The following is a 21,204-nucleotide window of genomic DNA, read 5'->3' as shown; positions in this document are numbered from 1 at the left end:
TAAATAATAATAATTATATTCCTCATTTATCTACATAGAATCCATAAAGCTCTCAGTATTTTCTGTCTATTCTAGAATTTTTTAAAAAACTAATAATACTAAAGAATCTTCACATTTCATGCAAACCTTTTTTTAAAATTTAATCATTTTAAAAGGCTGCTGGATTAATCAATGTCTATATTTAAATTTTTCTTGATTTTTTGTGATTTAAAAAAAAATGTACTTCATAATTAACAAATAATTATTAAAAAAACCAGTAAGAAAATATGAAACTAATAATAAATCGAACCAGTAAAGGCCAAATTCATGTTTTATTTCTGTATTTCCTGTTTATTAGTATTTCCATGTTGTCATAATAACTGAAGGAGTCCTCAGTTGGAGGTTTTCTGGCAGCTTCAGAGCTCTCGGTCAGTCGGGGTAAATATTTCTGTTTCCTGGATCTCTGTGACGTCACAGGGGCAGGTGGGGGTAAAGGGGCGGGGCCAACCTTGGACAACCTGCGGACCACCGGGCTGTTGCCCCGGCCGACGGCCTTCGACAGCAGGTCGCACAGACGACCTCGATCAGCGATCAGCTGAGAGGCAGAGAGAAGGAGGAGAGTGAAGCTGGAGGCTGATCTGAGGTCAGTTAGATTCACCTGAACTCACTGAGGGTCGATAACCTGGAGGGTTGGAATGATTTAGAGGAAACAGTCGAATAAAAGAGAAAAATAACCTGGGAACATGAAGCAACTTCAGCTGCTCTGGAACCAAATCAGGTTTGAACAGAAAACAGTGAAATAAACAGGAGAGATCTGAGGAGACTGAACTTAATGTTTGCTTTATTCTACAGAAACTTTCTAAGTTAAAGAAACGTGTCATTATTATCACTGTTTTTATTACTATTAGAGATTAATTCAGCTGAACGTTCACATATAGAACAGTCTGTATTGATGGATATTTATTCTTATTCCTATTATTTACGTATGCTCCTGCTGCTGTAGAACCTCCTGGAGGATGAATGAAGGATCTTCTCTGATCCTCTAAACATGACGGATGGTTTTAGGAGTGGAGTTACTTCATGCAGCTGGACTGGGTTTAGATTAGCAGCAGATTGTATCCATTCTTTAACCATTGTTTATCGTTGTTTATCCTTGTTTACCTGCGTCCTGAGCTGGGTGCAGGTCCTCTGGGACTCGTGCAGCTGTGTCTCCAGCTCTCTCAGCAGCTGCCTCTGGACCGTCAGCTGTTCCTGCAGAGCTCCGTTCTTCAGCTGCATCTCGGCCAGAACCTTCTGAGTGTCGGCCGACTCCACCTCCACCGTCTGGGTCACAAACTGACAACAACTAGAGTCAGACTGGACCTTCCTCCTGTCGGTGTGACGTTCAGGTGACCCTCCTACCTGGACTCTGGGCGTGGCTGCCTGCCGGGCCAGCTGCTCCTCACACTCCTGCAGTCGGAGGCTGAGGTTCTGTTGGTTCTCCAGCTGCCTCCGTCCGGCCTCGTCCAGCTGCCTGGTGGTCTCCTCCAGCTGCCTGGTGGTCTCCTCCAGCTGCTGCTGCAGGTCCTCCACCCGGCTGCTCTTCTCCAGCAGCTCCTTCTCCAGCTCAGCCAGCCGGCGCTCCCTCTGCCGGGCCTGGTTCTCCCAGCGGGTCACCTCCCTCCGCAGGGCGTCGGCATCCTGCAGCACCGACACCGTTAGAACCTGATGTTACAGATACACCTGTACAGGTGCCTGGTGGGGGCCAGGTGTGTGTCTACCTGTATATGTGTGTATATATATATATGTATATATATATATATATATATATATATATATATATATATATATATATATATATATATATATATATATATATATATATATAGTATACTTGGCTGTGGGGACAGCATGTTTATACCTGTATATATATTATTTATATCTATATATTTATTTATTATGTACCTGGCTGTGGGGACAGCGACTGCAGCTGCAGTTTTCTGCAGCAGCGTCGAGCTTCAGCTCTGAGCTCCTGCATGACTTCAGCTCCTGCTTCAGATGCTCGTTCTCCACCAGCAGCAGCTCCAGCTGCTTCTCCAGGTCTGTCGCCCCCTGCAGGTGAGGAGGACACACACCTTAATTCATGCTTTAATTCACATGCTTAATCAGTGTGTTTTATGTTTCAGAGCTGGTCTGAGCTGTTCTGGATCACCGCAGGTATTCGTCTGATTTATTCCTGCATCCCTCTGACCTGTTAAACCTGGAGCTGCTGTCTTTAGAGGACTGGCTTCATGATAAACCTCAGAGTGAGGACAGTTTAAGGACAGACATTTAAGGACTCCAGAGTCACCGACGGTCCTCACAAAGGCAGAAACCCCACTCTGTGCTGTATTTGTGTTTTTTCCCCAGAGTTCTTCAGGACCGTGGTCCATCAGGGTCTCACCAGCTCAGAGCGAAGTCTCTCCACCTCCTGGGTCTGATCCAGCAGCTTCTCCTCCAGCTCCTCCACCTGCAGCAACATCACAGCAGGTCAAACAGCTCAGCTCTCAGGTTTACACAAACATCTGCAGGTTTCTCCAGAACATTTAAACACACCGTCTGTGAATCTGTGTTCGTGTTTTTATCTTTAACTTCCAAAGATTCAAACAGACTCGAGCACCAATAACAGCAGCTCTAAATTAACCATTCCAGGATTCTGTTTGTTCTCTGATATCTTCTGGTTTATTTCCTATCTGTGGATGCGTCAGTCTGAACCTCGCTGTATTTAAATCCTCAGACTGACAGATTTATAACCGACCTGTCAGGGAGGTTTAAGGTGAGACGCTGATGAACGCATCGACCTGACAGCTGCAGCGTCAGCCCTGATTATTCTGACTGTTCACGTCAGCATTCTGCAGAGAACCACATCAAACAGACGATGTTCAGCTCGGTTAGCTCTGAACACCAACATGGAGCACATTCAGGACCTGATCGTCTCCTCTGATGGAGGATGAAGGTCCGAAACCCGACTAGAAACCAGACAAGGCCTTCAGGACTCCAGAGAATCTGATCTGAGGTTCCTTCAGCGACAGACTAGAGACACGACTTAGACTGAAAACAAACAGACTCATGACGACCATGCTAACATGCTAACATTTTAGAGTTTTGGGTCATTTTTCTTTTTTTTTTGTTAGGGTCAATGTCAGCATCAGTTACTGGAAAACGAGGAAGGCCGATAGTCTGTATTTGGAACCGATATGAGGTAAAAGTTATTTATTAACAACACATAACATCAGAGAATCTTCCAATCGGAACCAGATCTGCTCATGAAGGATCACAGCTGCTGGATTTATACGAATTTACATTAAATAATAACCAATAACACTGTGACAGCAGGAATTTAGCCGCTAGCCATTAGCATAGCTAGCCTTTCGCATAACTAACCATTAGCTGCTAGCCATTAGTATAGTTAGCGTAGCCATTAGCATACCTAGCGTAGCCCTCTGTTACCTGTATCAGTGTACAGGTGTGTTTCTGGACTCACCTGTGTGTGCAGCCGGGTAACGAGCTGCTCTTCGTCTGCACAGCTGAGTTGGTGTGAAGGTTCACCTGGCTGAAACACCGTCACACCTGCAGACAAATGCTCCTGTTAGCGTCACTGCAGTGTCACTGGTGAAGCTTTACCTTAGCGGCCGGCTCACCTGACGGCGGCTCCTCCTGCAGCACCTGGACAGCCGTCCTGTCGCGGACGCCGTGTTGCAGCTGCTGCAGCAGCAGGTGGCGGGCGACTTCCTCAGAGCGAAGACGAGCCTGAAACTCACAGACTTTATCCTGAAGGGTCTGAAAACAGAAACAAACATTTTAGCGAGAATAATTCAGAAAATAAACGGAAAAAACTTCTAGAAGCTTCCTGGTCTACATGGAGATACGGGGAAACAGCTACAGAAGACAAGCTACAGCCACAGTGAAGGTTTTACGTTAGCAGGAGTCCACCAGCACGACCAGGTGACCCTCTGCAGGTGAGAACAGCATGGAGACAAAATGGAGGACAGACAGTGAGAGAGGAGACACCTGGACCAGCTGACCAATCACTGATCACCTCTGACTACCTTTAACCAAAGCTCAGAGTAAAATCTGAAGGAGGAATTAACCCTGGTGTCGTCCTGCAGGTCACACTGACCTGTTAGAAAGTTTGAAAATGTGGGAAAAAAAAAAAAATTCACAGTGAAATTTCTGATGTCCACATTTTCAACATTTTTTGGAAATCTGAACATTTTTTGGTGGAAAAAAAAGAAATGTTAAAAATGTTTCTTAAGAACATTCACATAAAAATCTACCAAAATCCAGCGAATTTCGCTGGATTTTGGTTGATTTTTATGTGAATGTTCTTAAAGAAAATATTAGAAGTTTTACTGATATATATGGAATCACTTTAGGTATTTTTAGGATTTTTTTTGGAAGATTTTTACTCATTTTTAAAAAATATTTACAAGAATTTTCTTGCCAAATTTGGGTTTTTAAAAAAAAAAAAAAAAACTTTTAAGGGAAACTTTTAAGGAATTATTGGAATTTTCTTCCTGAAGGTTTTGCAAATTTTCAGAAATTTGGGGAATTTTTTGCTGAATTTTTGGATTTTTTTCAGACAAGGAAACAATATTTTTTGGTGCTCGTAAATGAAGACAACAGGAAGGTTAGTCAAGAACTTCATAAGAGATCAAAAGTAAAAACCAAACTTCACTGAGGCTAGCTGTTAGCATTAGCTATTTTTAGCTAAAACTCCATTTTGATGCATCAGAATTTAAGTTAACAGACGTTAGAACCACATAAATAAGACAAGATCTTTTTGCCCTTGCGTTGGATTTCTTTGTGTCTTTTATTCTGTGTCTGTTTGTGGTCATTTTGCACATTTATTAGCTGTGTTTTCTGTCTTCCTTTTTGTTTTATGTTTGTTTTTATTTATCTATGTTGTTCTTTTGGGGGTGTCCTTTGAAATGCCCAAAACTGAATTTAAACTTAAGCTTTAAAAACCAAACAAATATCCAAATCTTTAATCACAGTGGAGAAAAAAAACTGAAGCCATCGTGCTAAAAGCTAAGTAGCATAGTGTCAACTGGTCACATGACTTGATGACGTTGAACTGCTATTAAAATTGAAGACAAATTAGCTGATTAGTTTGTGTCTCTTTGTGGTTCTTTTGTGTCTCTGTGGTTGTTTTATGTGTCTTTGTGTTCATGCTGTATTTTGTTGCATAACCAAACTGCTGTTGTGTGTCTCTGTCTACCTGTATGAGAAGCTTCTGACTGGGTGCGTTTGATTCGTTGGCGCTCAGTGACGGTCGCTGAGAGAAGGCGGAGCTTGGCAGAGACAGGAAGGAGGCGTCGTCTTCACCATCACTCATCAGGAAGTCCACTGAGCTCGCTACGGAGACACAGGAGGGACAAACATTCAGACCCAGCCGTAGCATCGCACTTTAACCTGACATTCCTGCTTTTATCTCATTATTAAAAACATTCAGTTTATTATAACGTATCAACAAACCCTCTGGCAGCTGAACATGATTCACAGTTCTGCCTCTGGGCTGACGATGATTTAGAACCAGAACATGTTGAACTGTTTAGTGTGTTTAACCCTCCTGTTGTCCTCATTTACAGGCACCAAAAAATATTGTTCCCTTGTCTGAAAAAAAATCCCAAAATTCAGCAAAAAAAAAAATCCCCAAATTTATAAAAAATCTGCAAAATCTTCAGGAAGAAAATTCCAAAAATTCCTTAAAAGTTTCCCTTAAAAGTTTTTTTTTTAAACTCCCCAAATTTGGCAAGAAATAAAAATTTTAAAAAAATTTAAATAAATAAAAATTGTAAATATTTTTTAAGAAATGAATAAAAATTTTCGGGGCTGCACAGTGGTGTAGTGGTTAGCACTTTCACCTTGCAGCTAGAAGATCCCTGGTTCGCGTCCCGGCTTTCCCGGGATCTTTCTGCATGGAGTTTGCATGTTCTCCCTGTGCATGCGTGGGTTTTCTCCGGGTACTCCGGCTTCCTCCCACAGTCCAAAAATATGCTGAGGTTAATTGATCATTCTAAATTGCCCGTAGGTGTGAATGTGAGAGTGATTGTTTGTCTCTGTATGTAGCCCTGTGACAGACTGGTGACCTGTCTAGGGTGTCCCCTGCCTTCACCTGAGTCAGCTGGGATAGACTCCACCCCCCATGACCCTAGTGAGGATTAAGTGGTGTATAGATAATGGATGGATGGATGGAATAAAAATTTTCCAAAAATATCCTAAAAATATCTAAAGTGATTCCATATATATCAGTAAATGTTCTAATATTTTCTTTCTCCAAAATCCAGCGAATTTCGCTGGATTTTGGTTGATTTTTTCCCGAATGTTCTTAAAGAAACATTTTTAACATTTCTTTTTTTCCACCAAAAAATTTTCAAAATTTTCCCAAAAATGTTGAAAATGTGTAAGATTTCACTGTGAAAATATAAATATTTTTTCCCACATTTTCAAACTTCAGTTTGACCGGCAGGACGACACGAGGGTTAAATCTCTAATCAGATCTGTAACTGATCGCTGATCATCGAGGCCGACCACCTGAATTCTTTCCCTGAATCAGCTTCAAGTGAACCTGAAACCCGATAACAGCTGATAGGAGCTGCTGACACATTAACCTGAGAGTGTGTGTTCAGAGTGTGTGTGCATGCGTGTATATGTGTGTTACTGTGTGTGTGTGTTCAGTGTGTTCAGGCCTCCAATCCAACCAGAGAACAATCGTCTCTCTGTTCTGAGAATCTGAGCATTAAACAGAATTAACAGTTTGTGCTGCAGGTCTGAGTTCAACCACAGAAAATGTTTCCTGATCGATTGATCGATTGATCAGGTCTATAGATTGATTCAGATTATCAACCGATCGATTGATCAGGTCTATAGATCGATTCTACATGCAGATTACCAGCTGATCGATTGATCAGTTCTATAGATTGATTCAGATTACCAGCTGATTGATTGATCAGGTCTATAGATTGATTCAGATTACCAGCTGATTGATTGATCGGGTCTATAGATTGATTCAGATTACCAGCTGATCGATTGATCGGGTCTATAGATTGATTCAGATTACCAGCTGATCGATTGATCGGGTCTATAGATTGATTCTACCTGCAGATTATCAGCTGATCGATTGATCAGGTCTATAGATCGATTCTACATGCAGATTACCAGCTGATCGATTGATCAGTTCTATAGATTGATTCAGATTACCAGCTGATTGATTGATCAGGTCTATAGATGGATTCAGATTACCAGTTGATCGATTGATCAGGTCTATAGATGGATTCTACCTGCAGATGATCAGCATTAATGATTGTAAACCAACAGCAGCCGTCACTAACCTGAGATGAGAACAGAGCAGCTGGAAATAAAACTTTATTGGTTCATGATTTACTCTGTTTGGGGGATTTCTGTCTTTTTATGGTGATTTTGTTTTGATTTTGCATTTATTTATGTAAATTATGCATCTTTTTATGGTGATTTTATGTCTTTTTGTCCTAAATTTTGCACATTTTTGTTGAAATTCTGCATCTTTTTGTGATTTTGCATCCATTTGTGAAAATCTTGCATCATTCTGTCTTAATTTTGTCTCCTTTTGTGGTGATTTTGTGTCATTTTCTCCTAATTTTGCCATTTTTTGTTGATCATTTTGTGCCAATTTTTGTGTCCTTTAGTGAGGATTTCACGTCTCTGTGGTTTTATATTTTGTGTGGTAATTTTTCTACCTTTTTGCAGAAATTTAAATTTCTTTGGTGGGGATTTCATAACATCAGTGACATTGCATCTTTTTGTGTTTTTGTGGTAATTTTCTGGTGATTTTGCATCTGTTTATGTAAACTATGCATCTATTTATGGGGATTTTGTGTCTTCTTGTCCTAGTTTTTGTGGTAATTCTGCAACTTTTTGTGATTTCGGATCCATTTGTGGAAATATTGCGTCATTCTGTCTTAATTGTGTCTCTTTTTGAGGTGATTTTGTGTATTTTTGTTGTGATTTTGTGTCTTTTGTTGTAATTTTGTGGTGATTTTGTATCTTTTTATGTAAATTATGCATATTTTTATAATGATTTTGTGTCTTTTTGATGATTGTGTCTGTCTTAATTTTGTCTCTTATTGTGGTAATTCTGCATCTTTTTGCAGGGATTTTGTGTCTTTTTGTCCTAATTGTGTCCATTTTTGTTGAAATGTTGCATCTTTTTGTGTTGATTTTGCATCGATTTATGTGAATTATACACATTTTTATTGTGATTTTGTGTCTTCTTGTCCTAATTTTGCCCAGTATTGTTGAAATTCTGCATCTTTTTGTGATTTTGCATCCTTCTGTGGAAATGTTGCATCACTCTGTTTGAATTTGGTCTCTTATTGTGGTGAATTTCTGTCTATTTATGGGATTCTGGATCTTTTTGTGAGGATTTCTCATGTTTCTGTGGTTGCATATATTTTGTCTGGTAATTTGGCACCTTTTTGCAGAAATTTTCATAACTTAGTGATTTTGCATCTTTTTTTGTGGCGATTTTGTGTCTTAATGTCCTCATTTTGCACGTTTTTGTTTGAAATCTTTCTGTGATTTTGGATCCATTTGTGGAAATATTGCATCATTCTGTCTTAATGTCACCTCTTTTTGTGAAGATTTTGCATGTTTTTGTGAGGATTTCACGTTTCGTTGGTTTTATAGTTTTTGTGGTAATTTTGCACCTTTTTCATTCCTTTGGTGGGGATTTCATAACTTTAGTGATTTTGGGTCTCTTTGCCATAATATCAACTCTTTTTAGGATCATTTTGAATCCATTTCTGGTCATTCGGCACGTTTTCTGTGATTTTGCCGTTGTTTTGTTGTGATTTCGTGTCTTCTAATGGTGTGTTGCATCTTTTCTTGTGTCTTTTTGTTCAAGTTTAGTCTCTGTGTTGTGTTTGGTTCCTCGATAGTTTGTGGTTTTTGAGGTGTTTTTGTGTCTTCGTGGTGTTGTTGCATCTTTTTCTACCAGCACTATTGAGGAACCAAACTTCTAGATGATCCAGATGTTGGTTGTTGAGCTGCTGAAACACAAACTGCTGTTAGGAAAGTTTAAACTCAACTTTCAGAACAAAATACAGAAACACCGACGACTTCTATGACGTTCGTTAGTTTGGAGTCGAGGAAACGTTGAGGAACAAGAAGAAGATCTCATGGAAAAGATCAACGTATTTGTTCAGAAAACATTTAATCTCCCCTCAAATGGCTGCAGGTGAAAGTTTTACACTTTACATTTACGACCCAAACGTCTCACATGTGGGAGTTTTCTGACCTCGTGATGGAAACGAACGTAAACAGGACTAAAGATGCAGATGGAGGTTTTTCTGAACACGTGAACGGAGCAGAAACCTGCTTTAAACCAAACACTGACGGATTAGAAAACAGGATTAGACACAGAAAGAAACTCTGTGTTTGCATTTAGTGGCTCAGAGAAACGTCGACGTGAGCAGAAACAGATGAATTAAACCGTCGGAAATTAGAACCGACATGTTCGAATTTACAGAATCATCATTTCTGAGTCCAGCAGAGTCTCTGAGTCACAGTCAGACGCTTAATAGAAGAATCTTTCACACCTTTTTGGAGGAATTTATCCTCATTTTTATTTTTTTTGTGCATTTTTGGGTGGCTTTGCATCATTTCTGTGTCCACCAGCGTCTGATGTTTTCTCTGAGTTACAGCCATCCATTAACTTCTGATCAGATCACTAGATCAGCTGATCTCATGGAACATCGACGTTTTTAAACTCAAAAATCTACCTTTAAAGTCTGACTTTTCACTGATTTTATTTATTTTTTACTCTTCTTAGGATTAATTTCATTGATTTCTTTATTTATTCACTTATTTTAGTCGACTCATTAAATGGTTTATTAACTAATTTTTTATTATTTCACCCTAACCCTATTTTGCCCTTCAACATCATCTCTATTTCAATCATAGATATTTAGTTTTATCTCATCTGGTGTTTCCTTATTACATTATTATTTAGGATGTAATTTTTACTATTTTACAGCAAAAAAGCATCTTTTTTTGGGATTTACATTAAATTTTAACCTGCAGAACATTTAAGTTTTAAGCAAACAGGAATCAGAAACTGCTGCTTTTGTTGGTAAACATCAAACATTTTACTGACTAAACGATTAACGAGGAAATAATCTCCACAGAGTCGCTGCATCGGAACCCAAACTGAGTTCTGTAAAACATTTCAGTTGAACTTTGAGAGTTTAATGTGTTTTCAGAGCTGGATTTTTAATATTTTCACCCTTAAAACAACCTTTACAGTCATTTTAAAGGTTCAACATCTGAAAAAGTTTAACTCATAACCCCATCAGTTTCTCTGTTATTTCCAAAATCTGTAGGAGAACATTCAGTAAAATCAGCCTCCGATGTTGGTAAATTTAACATGAAGCACCCTGTAACTCTACACATATAAACCAACATCTAGACCTCTATGAACATCTAGACCTCTATGAACATCTAGACCTCTGTGAACATCTAGACCTCTGTGAACACCTAGACCTCTATGAACACCTAGACCTCTATGAACATCTAGACCTCTATGAACATCTAGACCTCTATGAACACCAACATCTAGACCTCTATGAACACCAACATCTAGACCTTAATGAACACCAACATCTAGACCTCCATGAACACCAACATCTAGACCTCTATGAACATCTAGACCTCTATGAACATCTAGACCTCTATGAACACCAACATCTAGACCTCTATGAACATCTAGACCTCTATGAACACCAACATCTAGACCTCTATGAACATCTAGACCTCTATGAACACCAACATCTAGACCTCTATGAACATCTAGACCTCTATGAACATCTAGACCTCTATGAACATCTAGACCTCTATGAACACCAACATCTAGACCTCTATGAACACCTAGACCTCTATGAACATCTAGACCTCTATGAACATCTAGACCTCTATGAACATCTAGACCTCTATGAACACCAACATCTAGACCTCTATGAACACCAACATCTAGACCTCTATGAACATCTAGACCTCTATGAACATCTAGACCTCTATGAACATCTAGACCTCTATGAACATCTAGACCTCTATGAACACCAACATCTAGACCTCTATGAACACCAACATCTAGACCTTAATGAACACCAACATCTAGACCTCCATGAACACCAACATCTAGACCTCTATGAACATCTAGACCTCTATGAACATCTAGACCTCTATGAACACCAACATCTAGACCTCCATGAACATCTAGACCTCTATGAACTCCAGGATCTGGTTCCTACCAATGAGTCCACATCAACATTTAGTCTAAACATCTAAAAACTGGAACCTTGTCTGGTCAAACTTGAACACATCAGATTCTACTGATGTTAGAGCCTCAACAGTTGGACAAATGTGGACCAAAGACTGGATTTTAGTAGAAATATGGATCCATCCATAGATAAACACTGACAGGAACTTTATGGAGACACTGGACCAGTCTGGACTGGAGGCTTTTTCCTATTATAAGGTTTAGTAATTAAACTGTGTCTCCTGTTGGATCCATTCAATCATCCTGATCTACTATAAACTGTTCTGTCTGTTCTCATCACTGTTAATGTCTGCTGGGTTAGGGTTAACCCTAACCCTAACCCTGCTTTAGGGTGAAAATACAGAAATTCTCAGTATAAATCCTCTAAATTCAGCTAAAACATTCAACAGAACTTAGTTTTTGGTACCAATAAACACATTTAACAGACTAACAGCAGCATGTTCCTGAGTTATGAAACAGTTAAACTCCACCAGAGTTTCTCTGAGCTAATCTCTGAGCTACAAACAGACCTTCACACGCTGAACCTGGACAGTTTTCTGTTCGCAGCGATAAAAGACAAACAGCAGAACAGAATCCAGTGAACTCACCTGTCAGTCTGCTGCCAGCTCCTCTCAGGTGTGACTCACCTGTCCACACTCACACACACATAGGAATGCAGCCACACTGGTGCCTGAAGCCGCCTCCCCCCGGGACTCACCGTCCAATGAGACGTCTTTCTTCCAGAGCTCCTGCAGGCAGGGGGCGTGGCCGAGGTCCCAGGTCTTTCTGGTGCCAAACATGACCGCCGGGCTGAGCAGAGCGCTGGACCGCTGGACCGGCTGGAGGGACAGGAAGACAGGACAAGGTTAGACCAGGAGGACAGGACAGGAAGGACGGGGTTAGACCAGGAGGACAGGACAGGAAGGTCGGGGTTAGACCAGGAGGACAGGACAGGAAGGACGGGGTTAGACCAGGAGGACAGGACAGGAAGGTCGGGGTTAGACCAGGAGGACAGGACAGGAAGGACGGGGTTAGACCAGGAGGACAGGATGGGGTTAGACCAGGAGGACAGGACAGGACGAGGTTAGACCAGAGGGACAGGATGAGGTTAGACCAGGAGGACAGGATGGGGTTAGACCAGGAGGACAGGACAGGACGAGGTTAGACCAGAGGGACAGGATGAGGTTAGACCAGGAGGACAGGATGGGGTTAGACCAGGAGGACAGGACAGGACGAGGTTAGACCAGAGGGACAGGATGAGGTTAGACCAGGAGGACAGGACAGGAAGGACAGGATGGGGTTAGACCAGGAGGACAGTGTCCCCTACTGGACAGAAGTCTACCAACATGGAGAAGATGTCCAACCATCTACATTCATAGACACTCTGGACTCCTTTCTGGGTTTAGTTTTGTTGGTTTGTGTCTGTCTGGGACAGTTTAATGTCCTTTTCATTGACGTCTTTGTTTGTTATTCTATGTCTTGTTTTGTGTCTAGCTGACATTGCGTTGTGTCTCTGAGACAGTTGTATAAACTTTTTGATTTCTTCTTTCTTGTTTGTGTCTCTTTTGGTCAGTTTTGAGTCCTTCATGTTGTGTTGTGTGCTGTTTTTGTTGTTCTGTGTCGGTTGTGTCATTTTGTGTCTCTTTGGAACAGTTTTATGTCCATTTCACTGACTTCTTGTTTGTTATTTGAGGTCTGGTTTTGTGTCTAGTTTGTGTTTAGTTTGCATCGTTTTGTATCTTTTTGGGACAATTTTGTGTCCTTTGTGTTGGTTTGCGTTTCATTTTGTGTCTTGTGTAATTTTATGTCTCTTTGGGAGAGTTTTGTCTCCTTTTGGTTGATTTGTGTTTCATTTTGTGTCTCGTTTATGTTGTTTTATGTCCGTATGGGACGGTGATGTCTCCCTTCTGTAATTTTCTGTTTCACTTGTGGTGTTTTGTGTCTCTTTGGGACAGTTTTTACTCATTTTTGTTATTTTATGTCTTGGTTTTCGTTTGTGTCATTTCATTGGACAGTTGTGAGTCTAGTTTTGTCTCCTCCTCCTGTAGATGTTTTTCTGTCTCCATGTTTCCAGATTTTTCCTCTCTACTCTGTTCCTCAGTAGTAGATGTTCCTCCATGCTGGATGAATCTCCACCAACCTGCTCCTCTGTTCACTGTTTCTGAGCCATGCTGACTTTATTTATTCATCCAGGGCTCCTTTTTGTTGGTTTAGTTTGTTTTTATCTAAAGTAAACACACACCACCCATGAGACATTCAAGGACTGTCAGAAAGTAGAAAATCTGACCACGCTTTGAGTTTTTAAAGCTTCTGAATGATAAATGTCTCATTCTGCTGACTGAACAGAGGTTTTTTGTCTCCTTGTTGTGGTTCTATGTCCTTGTGGTTAGCTGCCTGCGGCTAATGACAGAGCTAATGTAGCATGTGGTAGCTGCTAATGCTGCTAACGTCCAGGAGCAACATCTCTCTGATCAACATGCTGCTAACTGTGTCTAAAGAGATAAACCTCTTTCTGTCATTTAATTCTTATTGATTTCTATCTTGTCTGAGTGTCGCTTCAAGGATTTTAAATCAGCAGCTCTGAGTTTTTTATCCAGACCTCAACAGCTCAGATTCACCTGCAGACTGCACCTGTAGACGGTAGAAAATCTGTGGCTAATAGTAGAGCTAATGTAGCATGTTGTAGCTGCTAATGCTGCTAACGTCCAGTAGCAGCTCCTTCTAAACCCATGAACCAGTTTAGTTTATGAACCAGGTATTCTTTCTAACAGGCAGATCAAAGGCTGTCGGTTTTAAATCCCTGAATCGACCGTTTCCCTCCAGACCAGCTACACCTCCTCCTGTCCTCCTGTCCACCTGTCCTCCTGTCCACCTGTCCTCCTGTCCTACTCCGTCTCTTACCCGTCCACGCTGGTACTTCCTGTCTGATTGATGGCCGCCACGCTGTCGGTCCAACCAGCTCTTATTGATCAGGGTTCCCACCCAGCCCAGCATGGTGCCGGTCCGTCCACAGACCCCCGACCCCAGGACCTGAACCAGGACCTGAACCCAGAGCAGCTGATCCACCTGCAGCAGGATGACCAGCTGATCCCAGAGCAGCAGAACGGGACGGACAATAATCTGATAATCCTGGGAGCAGATGGCCTCGTTAACCCTCCGCTGACCAGACTGACCACCTCCTCAGACAGACACACACTGTTACACAACCACCGCAGTACGGAGGCCCACAGGGGACAAGAGTTTAGCAAAGACTGACATTAACTACTTCACTATTTATCCTCCCATTAATACACTTTATTAGATGCTTTCTGGTGGTTTTGTGTCTTTCTTTGTCAGATTATGACTCTCTGTGTTCATTTTCATCTAATTCTTGTTTTTTGTGTCTCTTCGAGGTTGTTATGCAACTTTTTAAAAGACATTTTGTGGTTGTCTCTTGGCAGTATTTCTGTGTCTTTTTGCAGTGGTTTTGTGTCTATATGTGGTTGTTTTGTGTATCTATCTGGTCGTTTAGCATGTCTTTGTGCTCAGTTTTGGGACTTTGTTTTTGCTTTGTGTCTCTTTGGAGTGGTTTTTGTTGTCCTGTGATCAGTTTTCATCTGTTTGTGGTGAGATTTATGTCTTTGTGGACAATTTGTGCATCTTTTTGGGTTGTTTTGTGTTTTTCTTTAGTCAGAGTTTGACCCTTTTAGGGTGTTTTGTGTCTATGTGGTGGTCTTCTAGCAGTAGTTTTGTCTCTGTGGACAGTTAGTGTGTCTTTGTGTTTTTGTGTTTTTATGGACAGTTTGTGTGTCTTTGTGTTGTGTTTTTGTGTTTTAATGGACAGTTTGTGTGTCTGTGTTGTGTTTTTGTGTTTTTATGGACAGTTTGTGTGTCTTTGTGTTGTGTTTTTATGGACAGTTTGTGTGTCTGTGTTGTGTTTTTCATGCAGAGCTCGCTGCCCTCTGGTGCTGCTCAGTAATCCACCCTGAGGTCAGTTTAATGGATGAATTCTGCTGCACACAGCCGTTATATAAACGTCTTTACAGGAACACCAGACTTCTGATTCTACCTGATTCTACCGTTAGTGAAATAAAACCAGGTCAGACTGTTGGCAGAGCAACAGATTCATTCTACACGTCAACTGGACATAGAACAGAATAATAATAATAATATAATAATAATAATATAATTCATAAATAATCAAAGTGCTGCCTGGAAACAGACGCTGCTTTAAAACCTACAAACACCCAACAAACTTTCACAACTCACATTCCTCTGATATTTAAAACCTCAGAATAAGAAGGAATTACAAACATACAGTAACACACACAAACACACACAAACACACACACAGTAACACACACAGTAACACACACACACACAGATTAGAGCTCGAACTCCACGATACGCTGCAGCTCCTCACTATGAAGTATTATTATTATTAATGCTGACAGCTGCTGACACACTCAGTTCTCATCAACATACACCACCCTAACCTTAATCTAACCTTAATCTAACGCTACCTGAGCAAACACACAGCCAGCTCCAGTTCCATTGATCAAACACAACAACACGATCATTAACGAACAGGATCACCTGAATATAATAATGTTAATCAATAACTTTGGTTTATTAAACTCTTTTCAAACTAACTGCTGTCTGAGTGGAGACTAGGAGCTACATCGACCCTGTGATGCATTGTGGGTAAATTGTAGTGTTTACTGATAAATAGGCGTTCTGTAATCAGGATTATTATATATTTATAAATTTATGTATTTAATGTAACTTTGCTGCTGTCATTACATGTTTAGGTTAACGTAGCAGCTAACTTTACGTGTTCAGCAACATAGCTGCTAACTTTACGTGTTTAGTAACGTAGCCGCTAACTTTACATGCTTAGTAACGTAGCAGCTAACTTTATGCGTTTAGTAACGTAGCTGCTAACTTTATGTGTTTAGCAACGTAGCTGCTAACATTACGTGTTTAGTAACATAGCAGCTAACTTTACGTGTTCAGCAACATAGCTGCTAACTTTACGTGTTTAGTAACGTAGCTGCTAACTTTACATGCTTAGTAACATAGCTGCTAACTTTACGTGTTTAGTAACGTAGCTGCTAACTTTACGTGTTCAGCAACATAGCTGCTAACTTTACGTGTTTGGTAACATAGCTGCTAATTTTACGTGTTTAGTAACGTAGCCGCTAACTTTACATGCTTAGTAACGTAGCCGCTAACTTTACGTGTTTAGTAACGTAGCTGCTAACTTTACGTGTTCAGCAACGTAGCTGCTAACTTTACGTGTTTGGTAACATAGCTGCTAATTTTACGTGTTTAGTAACGTAGCCGCTAACTTTACGTGTTTAGTAACGTAGCTGCTAACTTTATGCGTTCAGTAACGTAGCTGCTAACTTTATGTGCTTAGTAACGTAGCTGCTAACTTTATGCGTTTAGTAACGTAGCTGCTAACTTTATGTGTTTAGTAACGTAGCTGCTAACATTACGTGTTTAGTAACATAGCAGCTAACTTTACGTGTTCAGCAACATAGCTGCTAACTTTACGTGTTTGGTAACATAGCTGCTAATTTTACGTGTTTAGTAACGTAGCCGCTAACTTTACATGCTTAGTAACGTAGCCGCTAACTTTACGTGTTTAGTAACGTAGCTGCTAACTTTACGTGTTCAGCAACGTAGCTGCTAACTTTACGTGTTTGGTAACATAGCTGCTAATTTTACGTGTTTAGTAACGTAGCCGCTAACTTTACGTGTTTAGTAACGTAGCTGCTAACTTTATGCGTTCAGTAACGTAGCTGCTAACTTTATGTGCTTAGTAACGTAGCTGCTAACTTTATGCGTTTAGTAACGTAGCTGCTAACTTTATGTGTTTAGTAACGTAGCTGCTAACATTACGTGTTTAGTAACATAGCAGCTAACTTTACGTGTTCAGCAACATAGCTGCTAACTTTACGTGTTTAGTAACGTAGCTGCTAACTTTACATGCTTAGTAACATAGCTGCTAACTTTACGTGTTTAGTAACGTAGCTGCTAACTTTACGTGTTCAGCAACATAGCTGCTAACTTTACGTGTTTGGTAACATAGCTGCTAATTTTACGTGTTTAGTAACGTAGCCGCTAACTTTACGTGTTTAGTAACGTAGCTGCTAACTTTATGCGTTTAGTAACGTAGCTGCTAACTTTATGTGTTTAGCAACGTAGCTGCTAACATTACGTGTTTAGTAACATAGCTGCTAACTTTACGTGTTCAGCAACATAGCCGCTAACTTTATGTGTTTAGTAACGTAGCCGCTAACTTTACGTGTTTAGTAACGTAGCTGCTAACTTTATGTGTTTAGTGACCTAGCTGCTAACTTTACGTGTTTAGTAACGTAGCTGCTGACTTTATGCGTTTAGTAACGTAGCTGCTAACTTTATGTGTTTAGCAACGTAGCTGCTAATTTTACGTGTTTAGTAACATAGCTAATTTTACGTGTTTAGTAACATAGCTAATTTTACGTGTTTAGTAACGTAGCCGCTAACTTCACGTGTTCAGTAACATAGCTGCGAACTTTACGTATTTAGTAATGTAGCTAATTTTACGTGTTTAGTAACGTAGCCACTAACTTTACGTGTTCAGTAACGTAGCCGCTAACTTTACGTGTTCAGTAACGTAGCTGCTAACTTTACACGTTTAGTAACGCAGCTGCTAACTTTACGTGTTTTGCAACGTAGCTGCTAATTTTACGTGTGTAGTAACATAGCTGCTAATTTTATGCATTTAGTAACGTAACTGCTAACTTTACGTGTTTAGCAACGTAGCTGCTAATTTTACATGTTTAGTAACGTAGCCGCTAACTTCACGTGTTAAGTAACATAGCTGGTAACTTTACGTGTTTAGTAACGTAGCTGCTAACTTTACCTGTTTAGTAATGTAGCTGCTAACTTTATGTGTTTAGCAACATAGCTGCTAACTTTACGTGTTTAGTAACATAGCTGCTAGTTTTACATGTTTAGTAACGTAGCTGCTAACTTCACGAGTTCAGTAACGTAGCTGCTAACTTTACATGTTTAATAACGTAGCCGCTAATTTTATGTGTTTTGTAATGTAGCTGCTAAATGTAGGTCCTTAGCCTAAAGTAGCTGCTGTCTTTGCATATTTGGTCTAATGTAGCAGCTAACGTGACTTGTTTAGGATCATGAAATGCTGTCATGTTTAGGCTAACAGAGCTGCTAACTTGACGTGTTTTGTAACATAGCTGCGAACTTTACATGTTTAGTAACACATCTGCTAACTTTATGTGTTTAGTAACACATCAGCTAACTTTACGTGTAGTAACATATCTGCTAACTTTACGTGTAGTAACATAGCTGCAAGCTTTATGTGTAGTAACATAGCTGCTAACTTTACGTGTTCAGTAACATAGCTGCTAACTTTACATGTTTAGTAACAGCTGCTAACTGTACGTGTTCAGTAATGCAGCTGATAACTTTGCCTGTTTTGTAATGTAGCTGCTAATTTTAGGTGTTTAGATTGAAGTAGCTGCTGTCTTTGCATATTTGGTCCAATGTAGCAGCTAACGTGACTTGTTTAGGATCATGAAATGGCTAATGCTGTCATGTTTAGGCTAAGAGATTTGTTAATTTTACGTGTTTAGTAACATAGCTGCTAACTTTACGTGTTTAGTAACGTAGCTGCTAACTTTATGTGTTTAGTAACATAGCTGCTAGCTTTACCTGTTTAGTCTGAAGTAGCTGCTGTCTTTACGTATTTGGTCTAACTCTACATGGCACGTTTTAATAAAAATAAACATCTGCGAAGGAATAAAAGGAAATGTGGTAAAAAGCTCAAGAAGTTGCCTACATGTAAGTTAATTATATATGCAGAGGAGGACTATGGGATGTGGTTGAAAGCTCTGTAGGAAAGCCAGCAAGTCTGACATGTTTTAACACTGGTTTAAACCAAAGTTTTGATAACATTTTAAAATATATTTCAGCTGGTTTCTTGTCCTATTTATTCATCAGCTCATCTATCAGGTGTATTTTATTGTCTCTGCTTTCCTTAACATTAGTTTCACATTCAGATGCTTTTATTGTCATTGCAAATTCAAGCACTAGTAAAACGGATCTCATAAAAAATATATAAAGTAATAAATAAAAAATACCACGCTTCCTTCCTTTACCTTAATCCTTGTGTCGTCCTGCGAGTCAAAATTGACCCGGTTTAGTTTTAAAATGTGGAAAAAATACATATTTTCACAGTGAAACTTCTGATGTCCACATTTTCAACATTTTTGGGAAATTTTTGAACATTTTTTGGTGGGAAAAAAGAAATGTCAAAAATGTTTCTCAAAAACATTCACAAAAAAATCAACCAAAATCCAGCGAATTTCACTGGATTTTGGTTGATTTTTATGTGAATGTTCTTAAAGAAAATATCAGAAGTTTTACTGATATATATGGAATCACTTTAGATATTTTTAGGATTTTTTTTGAAGATTTTTACTCATTTTTTGAAAATATTTACTAAAATTTTATGGCTAAATTTGGGGGATTTAAAAAAAAATTTAAGGGGAACTTTTATGGAATTATTGGAATTTTCTTCCTGAAGGTTTTTGCAAATTTTCAAAAAATCTGGGGAATTTTTTTGCTGAATTTTTGGATTTTTTTCAGACGAGGAAACAATATTTTTTGGTGCCCGTAAATGAAGACAACAGGAGGGTTAATGTGCATTTTTGTCCAAAACCAAATTAACCCTCCAGTGAATTTGATGTTTTTGCTACTTTAACTTGATTATATTTAATTTTTTTCTAATTTTAAACATCTCTTTTTTAATTTTCTGCACATGAGATTATTCCAACGACACAAACAGACGAAGCCGTTTTCCAGGAATATTCAGCTGCAGCTTCACAGAAACACAAACGAGCTTTAGATCAGAGACTCTAAGATCCTGGAAACTGGGTCAGATCCTCCCTCTGATTCAAAACCATGTGCTCAGTGTCTGAGAGCTTCATCACCACCACCACCATCATCATCATCATCATCATCATCAGTAGCACCAGCATCATCATCATCATCACCATCATCATCATCACCACCACCATCATCATCACCACCACCACCACCATCATCATCATCACCATCATCATCATCATCATCATCATCACCACCACCATCATCATCATCATCATCACCACCATCATCATCATCAGCACCACCATCATCATCATCAGCACCACCATCATCACCACCACCATCATCATCATCAGCACCACCATCATCATCATCATCACCACCATCATCATCAGCAGCAGCACCACCACCACCATCATCATCATCATCACCACCATCATCATCAGCACCAGCACCACCATCATCATCAGCACCACCATCATCATCATCAGCACCACCATCATCATCAGCAGCAGCAGCACCACCACCACCATCATCATCATCATCATCATCATCATCATCACCACCACCACCATCATCATCATCATCAGCACCACCATCATCATCATCAGCACCACCATCATCATCATCAGCAGCAGCAGCACCACCACCACCATCATCATCATCATCATCACCACCATCATCATCATCATCAGCACCACCACCACCATCATCAGCACCACCATCATCATCATCAGCAGCAGCACCACCACCACCATCATCATCATCATCACCACCACCATCATCAGCACCACCACCACCACCATCATCATCATCAGCAGCAGCACCACCACCACCATCATCATCACCACCACCATCATCAGCACCACCACCATCATCATCATCATCAGCACCACCGCCACCACCATCATCATCATCAGCACAACCATCATCATCATCATCACCACCACCATCATCAGCACCACCACCACCACCATCATCATCATCAGCAGCAGCACCACCACCACCATCATCATCATCATCACCAC

At 40.1% G+C, this 21,204-nt stretch overlaps 1 protein-coding gene across 11 annotated transcripts in view; it reads right to left on the bottom strand.

The window, feature by feature from the left end:
• kifc3 (kinesin family member C3) overlaps positions 1 to 21,204 on the bottom strand; it is a 69,269-nt gene that overhangs the window by 22,673 nt on the left and 25,392 nt on the right. For 6 of the 11 annotated variants that reach the window (XM_055007086.1, XM_055006878.1, XM_055006961.1 and 3 more), the window contains exons 2-11: positions 12,012 to 12,132; positions 5,219 to 5,355; positions 3,915 to 3,950; positions 3,639 to 3,777; positions 3,482 to 3,567; positions 2,402 to 2,467; positions 1,924 to 2,070; positions 1,381 to 1,659; positions 1,141 to 1,314; positions 488 to 574 (exon numbers count right to left, since the gene is read on the bottom strand). In XM_055007086.1, the coding sequence (XP_054863061.1) occupies positions 488 to 574; positions 1,141 to 1,314; positions 1,381 to 1,659; positions 1,924 to 2,070; positions 2,402 to 2,467; positions 3,482 to 3,567; positions 3,639 to 3,777; positions 3,915 to 3,950; positions 5,219 to 5,355; positions 12,012 to 12,093 (1,233 nt within the window). In that variant the 5' untranslated portion in view covers positions 12,094 to 12,132. Of the gene's footprint in view, positions 1 to 487; positions 575 to 1,140; positions 1,315 to 1,380; positions 1,660 to 1,923; positions 2,071 to 2,401; positions 2,468 to 3,481; positions 3,568 to 3,638; positions 3,778 to 3,914; positions 3,951 to 5,218; positions 5,356 to 11,901; positions 12,133 to 14,194; positions 19,491 to 21,204 lie in introns of those variants that run through there. The other 5 variants (XM_055007039.1, XM_055007166.1, XM_035948269.2 and 2 more) reach the window with 5 other exon arrangements.

The sequence above is a fragment of the Amphiprion ocellaris genome, chromosome 1, assembly GCF_022539595.1.
Source record: "Amphiprion ocellaris isolate individual 3 ecotype Okinawa chromosome 1, ASM2253959v1, whole genome shotgun sequence".
NCBI lineage: Eukaryota > Metazoa > Chordata > Actinopteri > Pomacentridae > Amphiprion > Amphiprion ocellaris.
Note: the sequence above shows the minus strand (reverse complement) of the source record. Positions and strands in the feature narration are given on the sequence as shown.